The sequence below is a fragment of the Ursus arctos genome, unplaced genomic scaffold, assembly GCF_023065955.2.
Source record: "Ursus arctos isolate Adak ecotype North America unplaced genomic scaffold, UrsArc2.0 scaffold_21, whole genome shotgun sequence".
NCBI lineage: Eukaryota > Metazoa > Chordata > Mammalia > Carnivora > Ursidae > Ursus > Ursus arctos.
In genome coordinates, this window is record NW_026622886.1 from 18,518,144 (window position 1) to 18,539,484 (window position 21,341).

General features: G+C 38.5%; 1 protein-coding gene across 1 annotated transcript in view; it reads left to right on the forward strand.

Moving 5' to 3' along the window:
• Positions 1–21,341, forward strand: part of LOC113256142 (uncharacterized protein C3orf20 homolog) — a 159,241-nt gene that overhangs the window by 42,864 nt on the left and 95,036 nt on the right. The window contains exons 4-8 of the mRNA XM_057316550.1: positions 4,778–4,898; positions 7,543–7,677; positions 8,920–9,021; positions 17,031–17,190; positions 19,095–19,320. Coding sequence (XP_057172533.1) covers positions 4,778–4,898; positions 7,543–7,677; positions 8,920–9,021; positions 17,031–17,190; positions 19,095–19,320 — 744 coding nt within the window. The remainder of the gene's footprint in view (positions 1–4,777; positions 4,899–7,542; positions 7,678–8,919; positions 9,022–17,030; positions 17,191–19,094; positions 19,321–21,341) is intronic.

Here is a 21,341-nt window from a genome sequence, read left to right on the forward strand (position 1 = left end):
TTCTTTTTGTTGATATGCTTTATCTGAGGAGTCATTATAATCATATTTTTCTTTAGTTAAAAAATGGTTCCCTTTAGTTTTTTAAAAAAACATATTTATGTAGCTGCCTTAAAGTCTTTGTCTGGTAAGTCCAACATCTGTACCCCTTAAAGATAGCTTCTATTTCCTGCTTTTTTCCTGTGTGTAGGTCACATCTTCCTGTTTCTTTGCATGTCTTATAATTTTTTACTGAAACTAGATATTCCAGATAATATATTGTACCAACTGTGGATTCTGATCCCTTTCCCATTCCAGAAATGTATCTTGTCTAAATTTGTCTCTCACAAATAATCCTATTAGGTGATATAATATGTAACTCACCCAGACAAAAATAACCCCCTTTAAGGCATAATTTCCTTATGGAAGCTAGTCTTTCCTAGTATTGGCACCCAAATCTGATTCTTAACAGTCTGATAGGATTGGCCTAATTTAAATATCAATATATAATGACACTTGGGACAGTCTGGATATAAAAAAAAGAATTGGTTGAGAAGGTCTAAGGCTATAGCCTAAGGTGATAAGCTCCAAATAATCCTCTATGATATACTGATATAAAGAGAACTGCAGAGGATGTTCAGAGTCATGTGAGATCAGTGTTTGGTTTTACACAACTAAGAAGGTGAAAACATCTAAACATCTAACTGGCAGGACTCAGACTGAGTTGCAGGCTGGACCCTATTGCACCAGACTTCAGAGCATCAGACTTTTTTGCATCAGTATTCTTATAACTGCGTCAAAGTCCTTTGCTTGAGTACTATTTATTAATGTTAAATCTTTTTTTTTTAAAGATTTTATTTATTTATTCGACAGAGATAGAGACAGCCAGCGAGAGAGGGAACACAAGCAGGGGAGTGGGAGAGGAAGAAGCAGGCTCACAACGGAGGAGCCTGATGTGGGGCTCGATCCCATAACGCCGGGATCACGCCCTGAGCCGAAGGCAAACGCTCAACCGCTGTGCCACCCAGGCGCCCCTATTAATGTTAAATCTTTATGAATTAATTGACTCCTGTGTGAGCCTTCACTTTCCTCCACCAGATAGCAAATGCTCATTCTGGTTAAGGTTTGCCGAAGCTTTCTGCCACTCTAACCAGAAAATTTATTATTTACAGCTTCTCAGTGAGAAAGCCCACTATGATGTAAGAGTGAGGGCATATTGCTGTTTGTATATAAAAGTAATTCATGCACATGACAAAAAAATTTTTTTCAAGTAAAATTAAAATTGTATTGTATGGAAATTAAAATTCTCTTCCTTTCAACCTCATACCACTCTGTCAGTATATCCACAGCAAAGAGCATTTTTATCTATTCTTCAAAATACAGTGGAGTTTACATCCACACACACATCCATACACACATTTGCTTAGTTTTCTCTTCTTCTTCTTATGACAGGCATTTTAAATTCCTAGTGAAAAAAAGTATTTCTTGTCCTGAAGTCTGAGCTAAAATTAGTCTCCATTTGTGAGGTCCTATGTTCATACTGTTGCAACACCCTTAACCCATCCCCCAAAAGAGAGCTCAATTGACAAATAATAAAATGCGGTCTCTCCATACAATGGACTACTGTTCAGCCATAAAACAAAATGAAGTACTGATATATGTACAGTATGGATTAACCTTGAACGCATTATGCTGAAGAAACCAGTCTCAAAGACCACCTATTGTATAATTTCATTTGTATGAAATATCCTGGATAGGGAAATCTATATGAACAGAAAGTAGATTAGTGGCTGCCAGGGGGACTAGGTGAGGGAAGAATGGGGAGTTGCTGCTAATGGGCATGTGGTTTTCTTTTGAGGGTGATGAAAATGTTCTAAAATTGATTGTGGTGATAACTGTACAATTCTGCAAATATAGTAGAAATCACTGAGTTGTACATTTTAAATAGTGAATAGTATGACATGTGAATTATATCTTGATAGAGCTGTTACATATAAAAGAACTCAAAATATTAATATATAATTTGCTGTCCTATATTGTATTGTTAAAGTAGATGTCATTATTTCCCCTTTGCCTACAACAAAATTGGACCTAAATGTGGTATTCTTTTTTTTATTATGATATGTTAGTCACTATACAGTACATCATTAGTTTTTGATTAAATGTGGTATTCTTTGTTTGCAAAAATTGTGAAATATTTTTAAATTCCTCTTGTCATTTAAATAGTATTAAATTTAAAATAAAACCTATAAATAGAAAAATAATAATGGTTGATGCAAAAGTTGGGCCACATGATTGATTTCTGAGAACTCTTTTAGACTAATTTACAGGTAATTTTACAGAATTACAAGTCAACAATGTTAAAACTGAAATAAAAGTACATCTGTACTTTTGGGTAGAAGCCAGAATGTTCAGTGCCCTGGTCAGACTTTAATATTGCTCAGGAGTTACGCTTATACTGGGAAATTGTCCCCTTGATTATTTGTTACATAAAATTAAATGTCCAAGATGAGGATTATATTAAGAAACAGGAGGTGATTCCCCCCCCCCCCCCACTTGCTGTTCTGGAGTGGTTGCCTTCCTCATCCTCTTCCTGTCTTCATAGCTGAGAGTAACTAAGCAAATGAATACAACACCGTCTGCTGATGATATTTTGGGAACATCACAGAAGCCCAAAACAACTAAGCCTCAGGCTGAGTCCTGCCCCTGTGCAATTTCATCCTGGGCACCACAGACTATTCTTTGGAAGAGGATACCGCCTGCTTCAGAACTAAAGCCTCTGAAAGAGAAAAGCCAAAAACAAAAACAAAAGAAAGCTGTCTTTCAAGGGACTTCATTATTTAATTGTTAATGATCTTTTAAACCAATCCTTCTCTTGCGCATCTGTCATTCCACCAAAGGTGTGTCTTGGTGAGAAGGCTCAGCTACCCAAACCAGCAGGAAGATGAATAAAAGGGGGGCATGACCTGGGACCCTTGTTGCCAGGATCCAGTGTGTAGGGAACCACCATGCCTGCAGGGAGACAGCTCCCACTGCTGTGCACAGGTGAATGGTTTGGGTCTTCCCTGAGACTCCTCCAAGGAGTGAGAACAGCTGATGGCTGGACTGCCCAGGGTGAGCGAAAGGGTAGGCTGTTCTGGAAAGGAACACGCTCCACGTGTCCAAGGAGTGGAAATTCTATTTCTGATTTTTTTCACTGGGTTGGTTGCTTTGCTCCTCCTTCCCATCTGTTAGACTGCAAACTTCTCAATTAAATCAAAAGCACCCCTTTTATACTGCGAACTACTCCTATTCTTTTATAGTTGGTGAACTCCTCTACTGAACTTTACATTAGGCTGCAGGTGTTCTATTAACCAGCCTCCCTCAGCTCTGTTTCCTCATCTGGAAAATTGGACTCAGAACCTATAGATGGAATTGTGAGAACTTAATAATACAAGCCAACACTTCTAGAGAACTTACAAGGTGCCTGGCTCTGTTGAAAGCACTTCACATTAATTAATTCATTTAGTTCTTACAACGGCTCTGTGAAGTAGATGCTGTTGTTATTGCCAATTTTAAGACAAACTAAGTCACAGAAAGGTTAAGAAATATGTCCAAGTTCACACAATTAGGAAATGGAAGAGCCAGTTTCAAAACCATTAACCATCCGGCTCTACAACGTTTGTAACCATTAAACGACACTGCCTATTAAAAGCAGATATTTAAGGCTTGGTACATAGTAGGTTCCCAGTAAATATTATCTATCAAAATAATTAATGTCACAAGACTGAAAATGCCCAGAGAACAGAGAAAGCACGTCACTCTGGGCATCCCTCAGTGCCTAACAGTGCCTAAGTAGTGTCTTGCATCCAGTAATTACCCAATATGTATTTGTTAAATTGAGTCCATTTCATCAGGGCGGAGCAGACTTTAAGCCCCTTCTCTGCCAGATGCTGTGCTGAGAAGAGAGAAACTATAACACACAGTGTGATGCTACTGATCGAGAAGAGCTAATAAAATGCTAGGCTGCACTGATAGACATAAACTATAGGGAAGATAAAATTGAGACCTCCTGTTCTTCATCACCCAAATCCCATCTTTCCAAATCTGTATGGTTCTTGAATCCACACACGTATCTTCCATCTCTCTTATCCCTGCCCCAGTCCAAGCTGCCATCTTCTCTCTGACCTCTGAACTGGTCTCTAGCACTTACTTTGGTTCCTTACCAATCCATTCGATCATGTCATCTCTTTGCTCTGTTATGAAGCCATTCTATGACTTTTTGCTCTTAAGATAAAATTCAGGAAGCCCTGCACATCTGGTGCCTGCCTTCCAGTCACTCTAGTTTCATTCACACCACTCTGGACTCTAGCCACACTGACTTTCTTTCAGTACCTTGAGGGCATTATGCCCACCACCTTCCCCGTGGCCTTTTGTATATATTGTTGCGACCATTTAGAACACATTGCTGGGCAAAGGTCCACCCCTGATTCAATGAGCCACAGCCAAGACAGTCGTACCACATGATACAATAATCATGGCTGACAGAGCCCATTCCTATGACTGTATGGGTGGGGAGATGCTGAAATAGAAGGGGGTGTGTCTCAGAAAGGTGAGTCTTGACCAGTTGAACAGATATATATATAACAACCTTCCCTTCAAGAAAAATATTCAGGCAAAGGCAAGGTGACCATCCTCCAAGAATATGGTGGGAAGGAGTCCTGAAAGGCTATGACTTGATAACTTCCATTGCCTCAGTCAAATTAGTGAGTCCAAGAATTTTTCTTGTTCTAAATAAGTCATGTTTCTGTCTTTTTTGTAGCCGAATAATATCGATGATGTTTAATCAGGATGGTGGCATGGTGATCAGCAAAAAGGGAAACATCGTAAGGGAATGGATGTGGCCTTCAAAGGGAAAACTTGACGATCCAGTTGACGTTTGGGTATTATTTAACAATTTATCATTCTTATGTCTATTTCTTATGCCATCCAATAATTTACTTTGAGCTTCTAAAATATACTATTGGGGAAGAGAGGATTGAGAGGACTGAATTATTCAGTTTGGCTGTCTACACTAGCCAGTTCATCTGATAAATCTTTATTTCAGTTTTCTACTTCACTTGGTTCTTTCTCTTTTTTTTTAAGATTTTATTTATTTATTTATGTATTTGAGAGAGAGAGAGAGAGAGTGAGAGCTGAGGGGAGAGGGAGAAGGAGAGGGTGAAGGAGAAAAGCAGAGCCCGTGCTGAGCATGGGACTCAACGTGGGGCTCGACTAAGGGCTCAATCCCACAACCGATGAGATTGCTATCTGAGCTAAAATCAAGAGTCAGACGCTTAACCAACTGAGCCACCCAGGTGCCCCTACTTCACTTGGTTCTTTCTTAATGGATTTGTCTTTGCTAAGCAGCAGTCACTTTATTTTTTTTAATTTTTTAAATTATTTTTTAAAGATTTTATTTTATTTGAGAAAGAGAAAGAGAGAGAGCACACAAGCTAGGGGGAGAGGCAGAGGGAGAGGGAGAAGCGGACTCCCCGCTGAGCAGCCTGATGCAGGACTCAATTCCAGGACCCTGGGATCATGACCTGAGCCAAGGCAGACACATAACTGACTGAGCCACCCAGGTGCCTCTTATTTATTTATTTTTTTAAAGTAGACTCCACATCCAGCATGGAGCCTATGCAGGGCTTAAACTCATGACCCTGAGATCAAGACCTGGGCTGAGATCAAGAGTCAGATGCTTAACTGACTGAGCTACCCAGGCACCCCAAGCAGTTACTTTAAATAGTAATTTTTAAAAATTATTATTAGAAAGCATTTTGTATATAATATAAAAATATTTTTAAAATAAGATATACAAACGTTCAAAGTGAAAGTCTCCTTCTCCTCAGTCTCACTCTGCAGAATTACCTTTGTTAATAGCTTACTGTGTATTTCTGTCAGATCAAGTATCAGAAATTCAGATAATGTGAGAGTGAGCCTACCAGTGGGAACTTCGGTGAACTGTAAAGTATGTCCCCATCTAAAGGAGACAGCATTTACTGAGGGCCAGAACATTGTTGCCACATAGGAATGTGGGCCTACGCCTGCTATATTTTATGATTTTTTTAAAAAGCCATGAATCCAGATTTTTCTGATGAAATATCCTGGTATTTCAAAGTTGGCAATTAATTCAAACTCTGGCAGGACTAAACTAAACACTTCTAAGCTGCCAATCTGTAACCTCTGTGCTATGCTTTATTGATTTTAGTTACTTTATGCGTGTGCGTGTACATGGGCTGCATTTTGTGTCCAGGACCACTGCGTATGGTTGTGAAGGTGTACTGTAAAACCAACCTTAGCAGTACCAATTATAAAGAGTTGTGCTGTCCAGTATGGCAGCCACTAGACACCTGTGGTTACGGACCTTTGAACTACACTCTAGGAGTAAACTACACACCAGATTTCAAAGACTTGGTATATAAAAACAAGAATATAAAGTATCTTATTGATCATTTTTATATTGGCTACACACTGAAATGTTAATATTTGGATATATTTAGTTATAAAATGTTATTTAAGTTAATTTCACCTGCATTTTACCTTTTAATGTGGCTACTAGAAAACTTAGAATTACTCATATGGCAAGCATTTATGGCTCACAGTATATTTATACTGGACACACTATTGTGTGGAAAGTACCTCCAGGTCTCTGTTTTATACAGTTTACAAAATCATCCATCGTGGCCATGTATCCTACATACACTATTTGGATCCTACATATCCTATTTGGATTGCCATTTTTAAAGAAGCACTGCTTAGCTGTGAAAGGTTAGGGAAGTAAAGAGTGGGTAGAGAAACTTCCAGCAAGCCTGTATGTGCGAATTTCCTGACACTCAGGAGTCAGCTTCCTCATCTAAAAAAATCAGGATCGCTAATGGAATAGATTATCCAGTTTGGATTACCTCAGCTTGCAGCCTTCAGGAAGCAAGGGAGCGAACTGGTAGCCCACCAAGCGTCCTTGCATGCTTAGAACAGTTGACTTAACTAAGACACTTTTTCTACAGCAAGCCTTTTAAAAATATGCTTTACAAATCTGCAGATGTTCACTTGAGCTTTAAAAGTTGTTCATCATTACTTTTCTATCCTTGTCATTTATAAAATCTCTCCAGCTTTAATAAGTTTCACAGTAATAGTTACTAGACTTGTAAAACACCTAAGCGCTTGGCAGCCATTAATGACTTTCCTCATCATCAAGGGAATCAGATATTTTTTACCAGAGCTAGAATTACAACTCAGAAGTACCTGCAAACTGGCTCAGAATTTTCTCAATCTAAAGTGAATCTGACTTTCTCTATAAGACATGACTACATTAATTACCAACAGTTTCTCCGCATTCCTCCTCTTTCCCTCGAGAAGTGGTAACAACACACAAATTTGCAGCACAAAAACTAAAAGCCATCCCTGACTTAATGGAACCAGACTGAAACTGTGAACATCGGTCTCAAATTTCCTTCCACGCATCATGCAAATGTCTTAAGATTTCCACTTGAATTATGAGCATGAAAATTTTGTGTAAGAAATGACAATCCTTTCTGTTGCCCCCAGGTGAACAGGTTCATTACAGTGGAGATTTCTGGGCGCTTTGCCATCACCTTGGTCTACAAATGGTATTCCCAAAGCCTAAAGCTATCTCTGGCACCTGTAAAATGCAAATTTTTTCCTCCATGCTTATCTGAGGAGGTAGGTCCAGAGGGTTTTTTAATCATCATCATGCCACCACCTCAGTGCAGACCAGAGCAAGAGCAATGCTGACTGATTTTAGATTCTTAACTTAGTTTTTCCTGGTAATTGCTATAGTAAGGATCCTGGAATCTTGGTTAATTATAAATGCTGCCAGGGTTGAGGCACCTGGCTGGCTCAGGAGGAGGAGGGTGCTATTCTTGATCTAGGGGTTGTGAGTTCAAGCCCCACATTGGGTGTAGAGATTACTTCAATTAATTAATTAGTTAATTAAAAAATCCTGTCAGAGCTGTTTCTGGATGTTACCTGTGAAGTAACTGGAATGAGGGGAAGTTAGAAGAGGAAAGTAGACTTGGGAAAAAAATGAACACCTGGTTTCTTCTAAGGTCATGGGTCCTAAGCTTTGGAGAATTAATTTCCTGTCTCTGATTTGGGTGAATTGTTTGCATTTATGTAATCTATGATTTCTTAAAAATGGTGTGGGGTTCATATATTGTTTTTAACTGAAGCGAAATCAAATCAATTTAAAGTCACTATTTTTTTTTAAGATTCATTTATTAATTTGGGGGGAGGGGCAAAGGGAAAGGGAGAGAGAGAGAGAGAGAAAGAGACTCCCTACCGAATAGGGAGCCTGGACCAGGGTGGGGGGCGGTCCTCAATCCCAGGACCTCAGGACTCCAAGATCATGACCTGAGCAGAAAACCAAAGAAGGACACTTAACCGACTGAGCCACCCAGGTGCCTCTAAAGTCACTATTTTTAAGCATAAGTAACATTCTAAAGACACTTGGAGATGAGCATTATAAAAACTATGGCTCAGAATAATGTCTCTTAATAATCATTTCACACTTGCACTAAATCTCCGTTGAGGAATTTTAGGCTGAAACTTTTGTTTGTCAAGAGGTGAGACATTCAAATGTTACATATCTCTAATTTCATGCAGTTAAGTAGTGAGTTAACTAACTCTGATCAAACTTTTGAAGGTTTTAAAATTTTGAGTGCGTTTATGTGAATGATACACATATTACAGAACATGTATAAACCTTTAATAAAAGACCTTTAGTTTTAGGGATGGGCATCAAAACTGTGTTACTCTTGGTTATACCATAGAAATACCATGCTTATTTCACATATGCTGAAGTTGTATAATTTTGCCATAAATAGTGCCTTTACGGCAAGCTATCTTGCCTTCCTGGATTTTTATGACCATGTCATCTGAAAAGAGCTTAATACTCTCTCTCAGCCATTCCCTGATGTCAATCCCATCTCCACGGAAGCCAGGGAGTTATTCAAGGCCTATAAAGTGAAGTGCAAGCATCTGAAATCCACAACACAGGACAAATATGTGAGTGTGAAATAGTCACTATTTTGAGATTACAGGCAAAAGTAACTTTTAGTTTTCATGTTATTCTAGAGTTAATGTTCTCTTCCAACACAGCTGGATTCCAACATAGCTGTTGCACACAGATGAGCCCGTTTATATAATTACTGAAAGGAGCATAGGATGACTTCTGTTGTTTGTGTTTCACTTTTCTTAACATCTTAGCCATTTTTTTTTTAAAGATTTTATTTATTTATTTGACAGAGATAGCCAGCGAGAGAGGGAACACAAGCAGGGGGAGTGGGAGAGGAAGAAGCAGGCTCACAGCGGAGGAGCCTGACGTGGGGCTCGATCCCATAATGCCGGGATCACGCCCTGAGCTGAAGGCAGGCGCTTAACCGCTGTGCCACCCAGGTGCCCCCTCATCTTAGCCATTCTTAAGTGTACAGTACAGTGACATAAGCTCACAGTTCACACTGATGTGCAACTATCACCACCATCCATCTCTAGAACTTTTTCATTTTGTGAAACTGAAACTCTGTACCTAGTAAACAACAACTCTCCATACTTCCCTCTCCCAGCTTCTGGCATCCCCCCTTCTCCTTTTTATCTCTATGAATTTGACTGTTGTAGGTACCTCATATAAGTAGAATCATACAATATTTGTCCTGTTGTAACTGGCTGATATCACTTAGCATAATGTCCTCAAAGTCCATCCACATTGTATAAGGTGTCAGAATGTTCTTCATTTTTAAAGGTGAATAATATTTCATTACATGTATATACCACATTTCATTTGTCTGTTCATCTGTTGATGGACACCTGGATTCCTTCCATATTTTAGCTATTGTGAATAATACTGCTGTGAATAATACTGCTATTAATATGGGTGTATAACTATCTTTTTGAGATCCTACCTTCAATTCCTTTGGATATATTTCCAGAGTGGAATTGCTGAATCATATGGTAACTCCATTTTTAATTTTTTTTGAAGATGTTTTTTATTTATTTGAGTGAGAGAGAGAACACAAGCGGGGAGGAGGGGCAGAGGGAGAGGCAGGAGCAGACCCCCTGCTATTCTGAATAGGGAGCCAGATGTGGGGCTTGATCCCAGGACCCCGGGATCATGACCTGAGCCGTAGGCAGATGCTTAACCAACTGAGCCACCCAAGTGCCCTCCATTTTTAATTTTTTAAGGAGCCACCATACTGTTTTCAATAGCAGCTGTACCATGTGACATTCCCATTCACAGTGCACAGGGGTTTCAGTTCTCTGTATCTTCCCAGCACTTGTCATTTTCTGTTTGCTTTTTTTAAATAGTAGCCATCCTTTTGGGTGTGAGGTGATGTATTTGACTTTTTAAAAATTAACTTTATTGACGTATGATTTATTTACCATTTTATAAAATGCACCCATTTTAAGTGTATACTTTGATGAGTTTTAACAACTCTATTTAGTGGTCCATGAAATGCTGATTCTGGGAATCCTTGTTTCTCAAAGAGGCATTAATGGCATTTGGGGCCAGAAAACTCTTAGTTGTTCAGGACCATTGCAGAATACATCCCTGGCCCCCACAAACTAATGCCTATTGTGCCATCAGTCAAAAGGCCCATTAACATTTGTGAATAACCCCAGGGAAGGAGGTACTCACTTGTGTTGAGAACTGTTCTATACTGGTGATTGCTGGGGGGAATATTTGGGTATATGGGATAGGGAGATCAATCATAAGATTATTGCAGTGTTCTGGCCAAGATATTATGAACTGAACTAAGCTGGAAAGAATGGAACATAGATGAGAGCTCCAAGTTAATTAAGAGGCACAATTCATAAGACAGTTTTTTGGCTTATGTGTTGAGATGGAAAATCAATGACCAAATAAGAGTAGATAGAATGAAAAAAGAAGAGGGCCAACTGAACCAACATTTAAGGGGCAGGTTGAGAGGTAGGAGGAGAACCATGTCACTGTGGTGGACGTGGTGAGATCCATGTCCTTTCCCCTCCTTCTTGTATGCCTCTATATACAGGCTAAAACTGTATTTCCAGACTCCCTGACAGATGGATTTCTAGATGCGTATTAAGCCCCATTCATTAGATGTATTCATGGGAGATGTGGAAGATGGAAATAAGGGGAAACCATTGTCTTGCTTTGGCAAGCAAGATCATGGAGAAGTTGGGTTTTCCCATAGCAGCACTGCATTATCCAGCCGCTAGCATCACAGATACCAAGACACAATTGTGGCAGCTCCCTGGTTCTAACCTCACAGCTTTAGTGCACTGTTGCTGAGCCCCACAGCTCCAGTGGTGGTTCCTAGGCCACATCTTCCTGATATGGCAGAAGCAGCAGCCTTGGGTTGTCAGTTGGTGTTGTGGGAACAGCTGGAGACTGCCACTTCTCCTCTTTCGGTGAATTTATAATTAAATACTTAGAAAAAGGCTAGAGAGTTTTCAGTTTCTTATAGTTGAGAACATCATTCAAAGAAAGTGTGTTTCAAAATGAGAGAGTGGTAACAGGACAAGCCTTTCAGAGAAGCCGAATAAATGAGAAATAAAAAGCATGCATTGGGTTTGTTTTGAGGATCAACAGTGACTTCAGCAAGAACAAATTCAGTGTACAGATTGAAGTGGAAACCTGCTTATAGTGAGCCGAGGAACGGTTACCTGAAATGTAGAAATTCTTGTGCTGTTGTTGGCATTTCCCCACGCTTTGGATTTGTATAGTATGAGAAAAGAGGAGTGGGTGCCCCAAACCTGTGTTTTATGCCCCTGCTCTCAGGCTTTCCTAGACCAGTGAACTTCTTATGTGTCAAATCACTTAACTTCTCAGCCTGCATTGGAGCAGCTTTCTGATCCCCAGATGGCCATGACAATAGTCCAGATTCTTCTTCCTCTTGTGACAGACTTTGCAACATCCCTGTGGTTTGGCTTTGTGGTGGTTCTGGAAGGGAACAATCTGGCAAGCTTGCATCGAGGTGACAGGATTTATTGTAGGTGGAGCTCAAGTCTTATCTCCCTCTGTTCTTCTAGATCCTTCTGGAGTGCCCCTCCCTCCCCATAATTCCCATGCCTCTCCTGCTCAATGCATGTGAGAAGGCCCTTGTGGGTTTCTGTTTCAGATAGGGGGAGGCAAATCCATACTCCCTGGTCCAGGCCTCGATAGCTTCTCTCTCCTAGAGATGGATAATCTTCAGATCTTAAGTTGTCAAGGGTACTTGGTACTGTTAAACTGGTGATCATTTTTTAGTTATTTAAGATAAAACACTGTTTAGAAATGATGCTCTTTGGGGCACCTGGGTGGCTCAATTGGTTAAGCGTCTGCCTTTGGCTCAGGTCATGATCTCAGGGTCCTGGGATGGGGGCCCCACATCTGGCTTCCTGCTCAGTGGGGAGCCTGCTTCTCTCTCTCTCCCTCTGCCTGACGCTTCCCCTGCTTGTGCTCTCTCTGTCAAGTAAATAAATAAAATCTTTAAAAAATAATTTTAAAAAACTTAAAAAAATGATGCTCTTTATAATATTTGTAAATTGATTTAAGTATGCTTACAGTCATTATTTTCTATATTAAAAAATTACTTCTTTTTCATATGCATGGTCTTTAGTGTCTAGGGAAAGTGGTGTCACAAAATCTCTTTGATGTTCATAGAATTTGTTAAGTACGGGGGAAAAGAGTAGATGATGAAATAGCCTGTGCTGTTTGATTGCCCTTTTGGTCAAAGAAAAATATATTCTTATATATGTATTTGAAAAGACTGGAAGGACGTATGTCTAATTTTTTGATGTTGAATACATTGCTTTTGAAATAAGAAAAAAAATATTTTTGAAATGTGTAAAATCCCCACAAAGAAGAAACAGTATGAGTAATATTAGCAAAGAAAACCAATTAGAAAAAAATTGTTATTACAGTTCTGAAGGTTTGACACCATAATTTATAATCCTTTCTGTCATGAAACCTACACTTCCCAAAGACTTAGAATGAGGACGCCTTCTCCTCAGGGAATAGAAAACTTCTTGTGTTACTTTCTTAGTAGAGACTGATATATTTATCTCTCACATTCACAAATAGCACAAAATAATCAACAGAGTCCCTTTTTGTAACTTCTCTAAATAACTCTTACAATCAGCAATTTTCCCGGACATGCCCTCCCTTCAAAATAAATGTTCAAGGTTGTGCAAGCAAGAATAATGAATCATCTTCTCAACTGTGACAGCTTATTCCTTTTTCAAATCTTCCTGAAAGATGGGTTCTTTTGTTTTTTAGATGTTTCATATGTTCCGTGAGCAGTATTTCCAAAGAAGAATGTTAGGGCATGACCTTTCAAAGGAGATTTGTTATTGTTTAATTTCTATTAATTTGTTTAATTTGTTGTTTTAATTTCTTTTTTGTTTAATTTCACATGAATAGTTGATGAGCTAATTCTAGCATACCAAAACACCAACAGTTGTTAACAAGTAAACTCTTGAGTTTTCTACTTTTGAGGCTGTATACATAGTTCATCGGCAGGTGTCTGACACTTTTGGGAATTATTTTTTCTGTCAAACATTCCTCGCGATCTGCTCTCTTTGTGCCCTGACATGAAAGGCAAATGGCTCCTCACCCTACCCAGTATGTTTGCGAATTAAGCTAATCTTGAAAATTTTAAAAAATGAGTTGGGAAAACGTATTTAAGATAAAACGAGTGATATGAATCCAACTCAACCAAAAAAGCCCAGTAAAAAATGAAATAGAAATGATACCTTGTGTGATACATAACCTATCCAAAGAATGTGTAAGTGAATAAAACAAAAATATTAGTAATCTGGAAGTGCCTACTGCTCCCTCTTCTTCCTTTTTTTTAAATTTTTTTTTATTTTTTATTTTTTTAAAGATTTTATTTATTTATTTGACAGAGAGAGAGACAGCCAGCAAGAGAGGGAACACAGGCAGGGGGAGTGGGAGAGGAAGAAGCAGGCTCCCAGTGGAGGAGCCTGATGTGGGGCTCGATCCCAGGACTCCGGGATCACGCCCTGAGCCGAAGGCAGACGCTTAACAACTGAGACACCCAGGCACCCCCCTCTTCTTCCTTTTTGAGTCTGATTATAAATAGTGATAAGGAGCCAAGTAGAAATAAAGGCGTTTATTTAAAAAAATTTTTAATTGAAGTATAGCTGACATATAATATTATGTTAGTTTCAGGTGTACAACATAGTGATTTGACAATTGTATACATTACTAAATGCTCATCATAAGTGTAGTTACCATCTGTCATCAGAGTCATTATTGACTATCATTCCTATGCTCTACTTTCCATCCCTGTGACTTATTTATTTATAACTGGAAGCTTGTACCTCTTGAGCACCTTCACCTAAGTCAAGGCATTAATAATGAAAGGATAGGCCTCACTAGTAGAGTTGTATTGGAAAAGCTAGATTATAGGCAGTTTGGACCTGAGACTCCCTAAACCCTTCCCCTAAATTGAAGAAAACCAGTTACCTTACCCAACTCTTGGAGGATATTGTCAGTTTAATTCTATTAAAAGAAAACATCTAGAGAAATTTGTTTTGGTTGTGATTAACCAATTCAGTAACATGTGATGGGGAGAGGCTTTCAAAAGCAGGGAACCAATGCGTAGTGTTTTGATGTCTAAGAGATTTTCGTGCGTAGAAAAATGCAATCACTTTGGTTTTGAAATTAATATTCATTTTATTGAAGTGACCGATTTAAAAACCCAGTTTGTGTTGTTTTAAAGCCACTAAAAATCTCTTTATTTTATCAATAGACTCTACTAAGATAACAATTGTCTTTACCTTTCCTTGATTAATGTTTTGATTAACTCAAATTTAACCAACTATATCTCCATAAACAATTAGGCTCACATACAATTTAATGAATAACAATCTCATGTATTTTAAAGTGTGTTTATATTTTTAATATATTTTGTTCCCCTTAAAGTACCTCAAATGCATATTTATAATGCTAAGCAAAATAGTCTCAAGTTACTAATTTTTGTAAAGCAAATAAATTAAATTGGGCATCATCTCAAGTTCTCTTAAATATTCAAATTATCTTTTTGAACTTGGTCAAATTGTCTTAAACCTTAAAACTTAACAGTCACAAGTCTAAAATCAGTTGACTCAATTTAAAATGAATGCCCAAGTGTAATCTCTCAGATTCTCTAATTTATCAAAATCTCTTTTAATATTTCAAACATAACAAATACATAAGATTATCTCAATGATTTAAAATTCACTCATACACTTTAAAGTTTTAATATTGTCAGATTAATTTACTTTATCTCTCTATTTGAATTCTAAATTTTTCTAGGGATTATTTATTTACCAGATTTTTGAGGTTGAGTCTCAGGACCTAAGATATATGTTTTTGGGTAATTTTTATCAACATCTCAGATGGGTTCTCAGTCCCTTTCAGAGTCATTATAACAAGAGAGTCCAAATCCGAGCCCTTCTGATAGAGTTGGTTTTTCTCAGGTTCAACTTAAAATCTCAACTTTATGTCTGATTTTTGTAGACCAAATTTTTCAAAATTCTTGCTGTCCACTTCATTAATCTCTTCATGTGTCATTCAATTCTGTACTTTCTTCAAATTCTTCCTGGGTTCTGCTCATTTCTCATATCTTCACCAGGCTCTGTCATAACACCCAACTGGATAATGAGTTAAGTATACAGTTATGTGCACTTTTTATATGTAAATATGAAAATGTCCATATAATTATATCTACTTAATGAATGTATATAAAACTGAATTACCAGTTTTTAGTCACATTTAATCACATAAGCTCATCCAAACCTAAGTAACCACTCTATATGCCCAATTATTATGAAAAGATCACACATACTGCTCACTATAACTGTATATTTTAAAGTCTAATATCTTCATGATATACTTCTTTGAAACTTTCTTCTGCTAAGTAGAAACAGCATTATGAATGTTAAATTTCCTACTTAAGCTTTTGTAACAGTCTGTGCTTGTATCTAAATAGCCCTTGTGCTGTATTAATATAGTTGACACACAACATTACTTATTTTGGGGGTATAACATAGTGATTCAACTTCTCTATACCTTATGCTAGGCTCACCACAAGTGTAGCTACCATCTGTTACCATCCAACACTATAGACAATATCATTGACTATATTCCTTATTCTGTATCTTTTATTCCCATGACTTATTCATTCCATAAGTGAAAGGCTGTATCTCCCATTTCTCTTCACCTATTTTGCCCTTTTCTCCACCCCCATCTCTCTGGCAACCATCAGTTTGTTCTCTGTATGTATGGGTCTGATTCTACTTTTTGTTTGTTTGTTTGTTTATTCATTTGTTTTGTTTTTAGATTTCATGTATAAGTGAAATCATATGGTATTTGTCTTTCTCAGTCCAACTTATTTCACTTAGCATAATACCCTCTTGGTCCATTCATGTTGTTGCAAATGGCAAGACCTCATCCTTTTTTATGGCTTCATAATATCCCATTATGAGTATTACCATATCTTCCTTATCCATCCATCTACTAATGGATGCTTAGGTTACATCCATATCTTGGCTACTGTAAATAATGCTGCAATAAACATAGGGCTGCATATATCCTTTTGAATTAGTGTTTTCATTTTCTTTGGGCAAATACCCAGTAGTGGAATTATTCGATCATATGGTATTTCTAATTTTAATTGGAATAATTTCCTATCTAGTTTTTCCACAGATCATGAGCTCCTTGAGGGTAGGGAGCATACCTTTTTTCTTCCCCATTTTTTGTTGTGGAAAAATATACATCACACAAAATTTACCATTTTAACCATTTTTAAATGCATAATCCAGTGGCATTAAGTATATTCACAGGGGAACATGACCTATATATATATATAAATATATATGTAGTCTTAGTTTCTGGCACAGTGCCTGGCCCATAAATGTCACTTGATAAACATTTGTTGATTGAATGAATAAGTAAATAAACAAATGATTGAATTGATGTTTTATAACCATATAGTAAGTAATCTATATGAATTATGAATTATAATATATATATATACTTTCCTGTTTTGAAGCCTTCAAGTTTAACAGACACAATGAAAATAGCTACATTTGATCCTGTGATGGACATAAGCCCTTTTTCTGACATCCCAACAGTTATTAAATTAAGAGGACTACAGAAGAAGGTCAAGCACATCCTATTTCACTGGCTGGATTACTACAGATTTGCATTGGGTCAGTTATGAAATCCATTGTATTGCTTCACATAACCTGTTCCCATCATTCAGAATTCCAGAAGATCAACATTTGAATGCCTCTTCCTTCAAAGTTTCCCAAAGTAGTGAGTTTGTAAACTGTAAAGCAGTATACATATAGATTCTTATCATGGATACAGGTGATTAGCCATAGCACAAAAATCAAAGGAGATGACCTTAATTTCATTTTCTTTCTCTTTTCAGAGAAGGTAATCAATTTGATTAACCATGTTTTCATAAGGGAAGATGCTTTCATATTCATATTTTGAGTCAGAAAATGTTCTTACCCCTCAACCACCATAGTTAAGTCTCCCCACCAAAACCTCAGTCCTTGCTAATGTCTTTTGTTCATTTGCTGTGTTGAGAAGCCTGTGTACTCCATTAGAATGTGCTGTTGCAATGTCAATTCAACACTGGTGTTTTGATTACAGAGCCCATCAGTTTCAGGTTATAGCTGATTCTCATTATTCACAGTAATTAGGGTCTATAAAGTCTCCACAAACACTGAATGAGCCAATATTGAACCATTGCTCCTAGGAGAAATACCGGGTGAGGTCCCTGCGAGCCCCTGGTTACAGTATTTTGTCAACCTATCAATACATAACTTTATTTTATGTGTTTCTGTCTGAAGACATCTTATTTAATATATATTGTTGACACAGTAACACTGAACTCATGGCCAATAGCACTATAACTCATGCCTGAACTAAGTTTACGTAACACCTGTGTTTTCTCTGTAAGGACCATCACAGCCATCTTGCACTTTGGAATGCTAGACAGCACTTCTGTACTATACTTGCAGTCCATTTTAAAAACAGGAAAATCAACAACAAAAAGCACAAAAATGCAAAACTTTGGCACTGAAGAGACCACGGAAAAGACACTTGCTTACAGTATGAGAGTGGAAGCAAGAAGGGAGAGCGTCGCATCGTTCAACTGCGACTGGGAAAATGCAAGATGCAATTTAAGTTTTTCGTAGCTCCACACATCTACAAATGATCATGAAAATGTTACAGATATTAATTTAGGGTTACAAATAAACTGTAGCCAATAGGCAAACTCACAAGTACAGAATCTGCAAATAAGGAGGATTGACTATAAGCAAAATCCAAAAACGCAAGCTTCTCCACTTGAGGAAGTAATTTGCTACTCATGATGCCATATAGTAGAGTATCCCAAAGGATTTGCCATAAATGTTTTACACAGGAACTAAGAAATGGAAGTCCTTAGCCCACAGGGCAGTGGCTGGTGGGGGTGATTGAGCCTCTGGGGTGGTTGATTCCACCTGGAAGTAGCCTAGTAAGTTTACCACAATGTGCCATACCAATCCCTCATATTTTCATTTTTTATATCAGATTTTCTATGATAAGAATCTATATGTATAAGGGTTGACAGTTTACAGTTTTCTAGGTGATTAAAAAAAGGCTAGGAAGCATTGGTCTATTGCATAGTCAAAGCACAGTCTTCAGAGTTAAACAGACCTATTCAAAGCCTGGTTCTGCCTCTTTCTAGCTGGGCGAACATGGACTTATCTGTGTTATCATGAAAATAAGAGTACTCACCTCAGGAGGGTACTTAATTCAGTTGGATAATGCATTTAAAGTATTTGGCACATTACCTGGCACAAGGTAAACACAGACAATCAAACTCCCATGGATTGGATTTGTTGATAACCTAGACATTTTCCTTATTACATAGATGCCATGTATCCCCTGGGCAACCAAGAAGTGCATTTAAAAATAAGAGAACCAACAGAAGGGCACTTCTGTAAGTGGATGAAGGAGCATCCAGATTACTGCAGTCAACTTAACCCGTACAGCTCAGCCTACAGATATCTTGGTCCACTAAAGGTTTTCAGTGATGTATATTCTGTTTACATTTCAGGAATAGAATCCCTGCACATTGGCAAAATGCCCAAGTTTCCAAAAAAAGTGATCAGGAGACAAAAAGTCTCATCAGCAATATTTCCTCTGAAACAAAGTGTAGAGGAAAAAGATGAGAATAAAGAGTATCTTCGATACCGGAATAGCTTCCTAAAACTGAAAGGTGTCTTTAAGCCTGCGCCTCTCTTTCACACCCAGAAGACCCCAGTCAGCAATCAGTCCTTCAGGTACCAGCCTCATTTGTCTCAATAATTCATAGTACAGGTTATATTTGAAAGAGCTTCAGATGACGTCTCATTCAGTCCACCTGCAAATGCCAAGTAAAACCTGTTAAGTTGCTTCACACAAGAGTTCTAAGCAGGGTGGGTTAAGGTGTCACCACTTACGTGCTATCAGTGAAATATTTTTCCTAAAAGTAGAACAAATTGACATGCCTAGATTCAAGCATTTGAGTTCTCTCCACCCTGTTTCCCAAGAGGAATTTGAATCAATCAGGAATCAAGACTCAGTTTGTTTTCATCTCTTTTGTGAGCACATATTTGAAACCTGACCATATATTTGTTCTGAAAATTCCTGACTCTGTGTTTGGTGATGGTAAATGAGAGCCAGGAGTTATTGCTTCCCTTGCCTTCTCACGAAATTCTTCTGAGAGAAATGTGTCCTTGTTTTCTTCATCAGCATAAAACGCCAGGTTCTCTATGCATTTTGTCTCTGAGACTAGCTACCAAACAGGGACGCTTCCCACCTCAGATGTCACCTCCATCCAGGTCCAGGTGGCAGGGGGGAGGGGGGGGAAGATCAGAGGGTTAAGTGTCTCTACACTGGAAACTACACTGGGTGGGAACCTTCGGAAGACACAGAAGAAGCCTCGCTCCCGCCCACCACGTGTACTGCAGGCCAGCTGGGCAGACATCTGCTAAGACCCCCAGCAGCTGAAAATCCCGAGGGCTCACAATCCTAATATTGCATCAGTAACATTATTGAAAACAATAAATTTAAAGAAAAGTGGCAAATGCCACGAGGGAAATATTTCTTGTATTTAAAGCCTAGGCAGGGGCGCATGGTGGCTCAGTGGGTTAAGCATCTGCCTTTGGCTCAGGTCATAGCCCTGGGATCCAGCAGGGAGCCTGCTTCTCCCTCTCCCTCTTCTCCCCCCACCCTGCCATGCTCTCGCTTGCTTGCTCTCTCAAATAAATAAACAAAATCCTAAAAAAAATAATAAAGAATTGGCAACAGGATTTATAAATGCCACTAAACAAACAGTCCTACCTGACTCCTGGCCTGGAATGAATTCATTCAACCAAAAACTGTCATCTGCCACTTACAGGCATATGGGCAATCAGCCATACAAAGACTTGGTCCCTGTCCTCGAAAGACTTCAAAGTATTAATGTATACCATTAATCAGTGGAAACCAAGGAAGAAAGTGCTATCAGAGCGGAAAAGATAGGATGCTGAAGAAATTTTGTGGAGGGAGAGATTTTATAGAAAGGATTTTTTCCAGGAGACTTTGAATAGGGTCTGGAGTGATCAGGAGAATTGGGATATGCAAGTAGGGAGGGATGGTACTCCAGGGGGAGAGATGTGTAATGAGGACGATGATGGTACTAATAAGGTCAGGGATGGTTAACATTTACTGAGTGCTCACTAGACACAAGGTATTATGCCAAACACTGTACTTGCAGGATTTAATTGAATTCTCATGACACACCTAAGGGGTACAATTAAGCTGATGCTGCCCTCTCTACCCCGCAAAGACACAGCTAGTGAGCAGAGCAGGGATTTGAGCAAAGGCAGATAGAGGGGCCAGTGCAGGCAAATTGGAGGAATGCTGAGCAGTTTGATTTTGCTGGTACTTAGGGTATGGAAGATAGGATAAGCAGGATTGGGGCCAGATCATGGAAGGCCTTGACCCCAGGCCAGAATGGGGTGCAAGTAACAAAATTAACCAAATCCTTTAAAATCCGCCATGACGCAGCAAGCAGATACTGTGTGAGGCAGGCCTAAGATGTTTATTCAGACTTTCAAATTTCCTGTGAAAAGTCAAAACCCAGTCATTTCACATTTAAATGTAGAATTCTTTTTATGGCTTGGTTTGATGTTGCAATGATATCTGAAGAGATTAATATTAATTCAATAAGTGCTCCATTTATTTCTGTAAAAACTTAATGGAAACTTTTAAATCTGCAGTAGGACTCTAAATCTTGAAATAAGCATAAAGAACTAAGCACCGTGCGTGAGAAAATCCA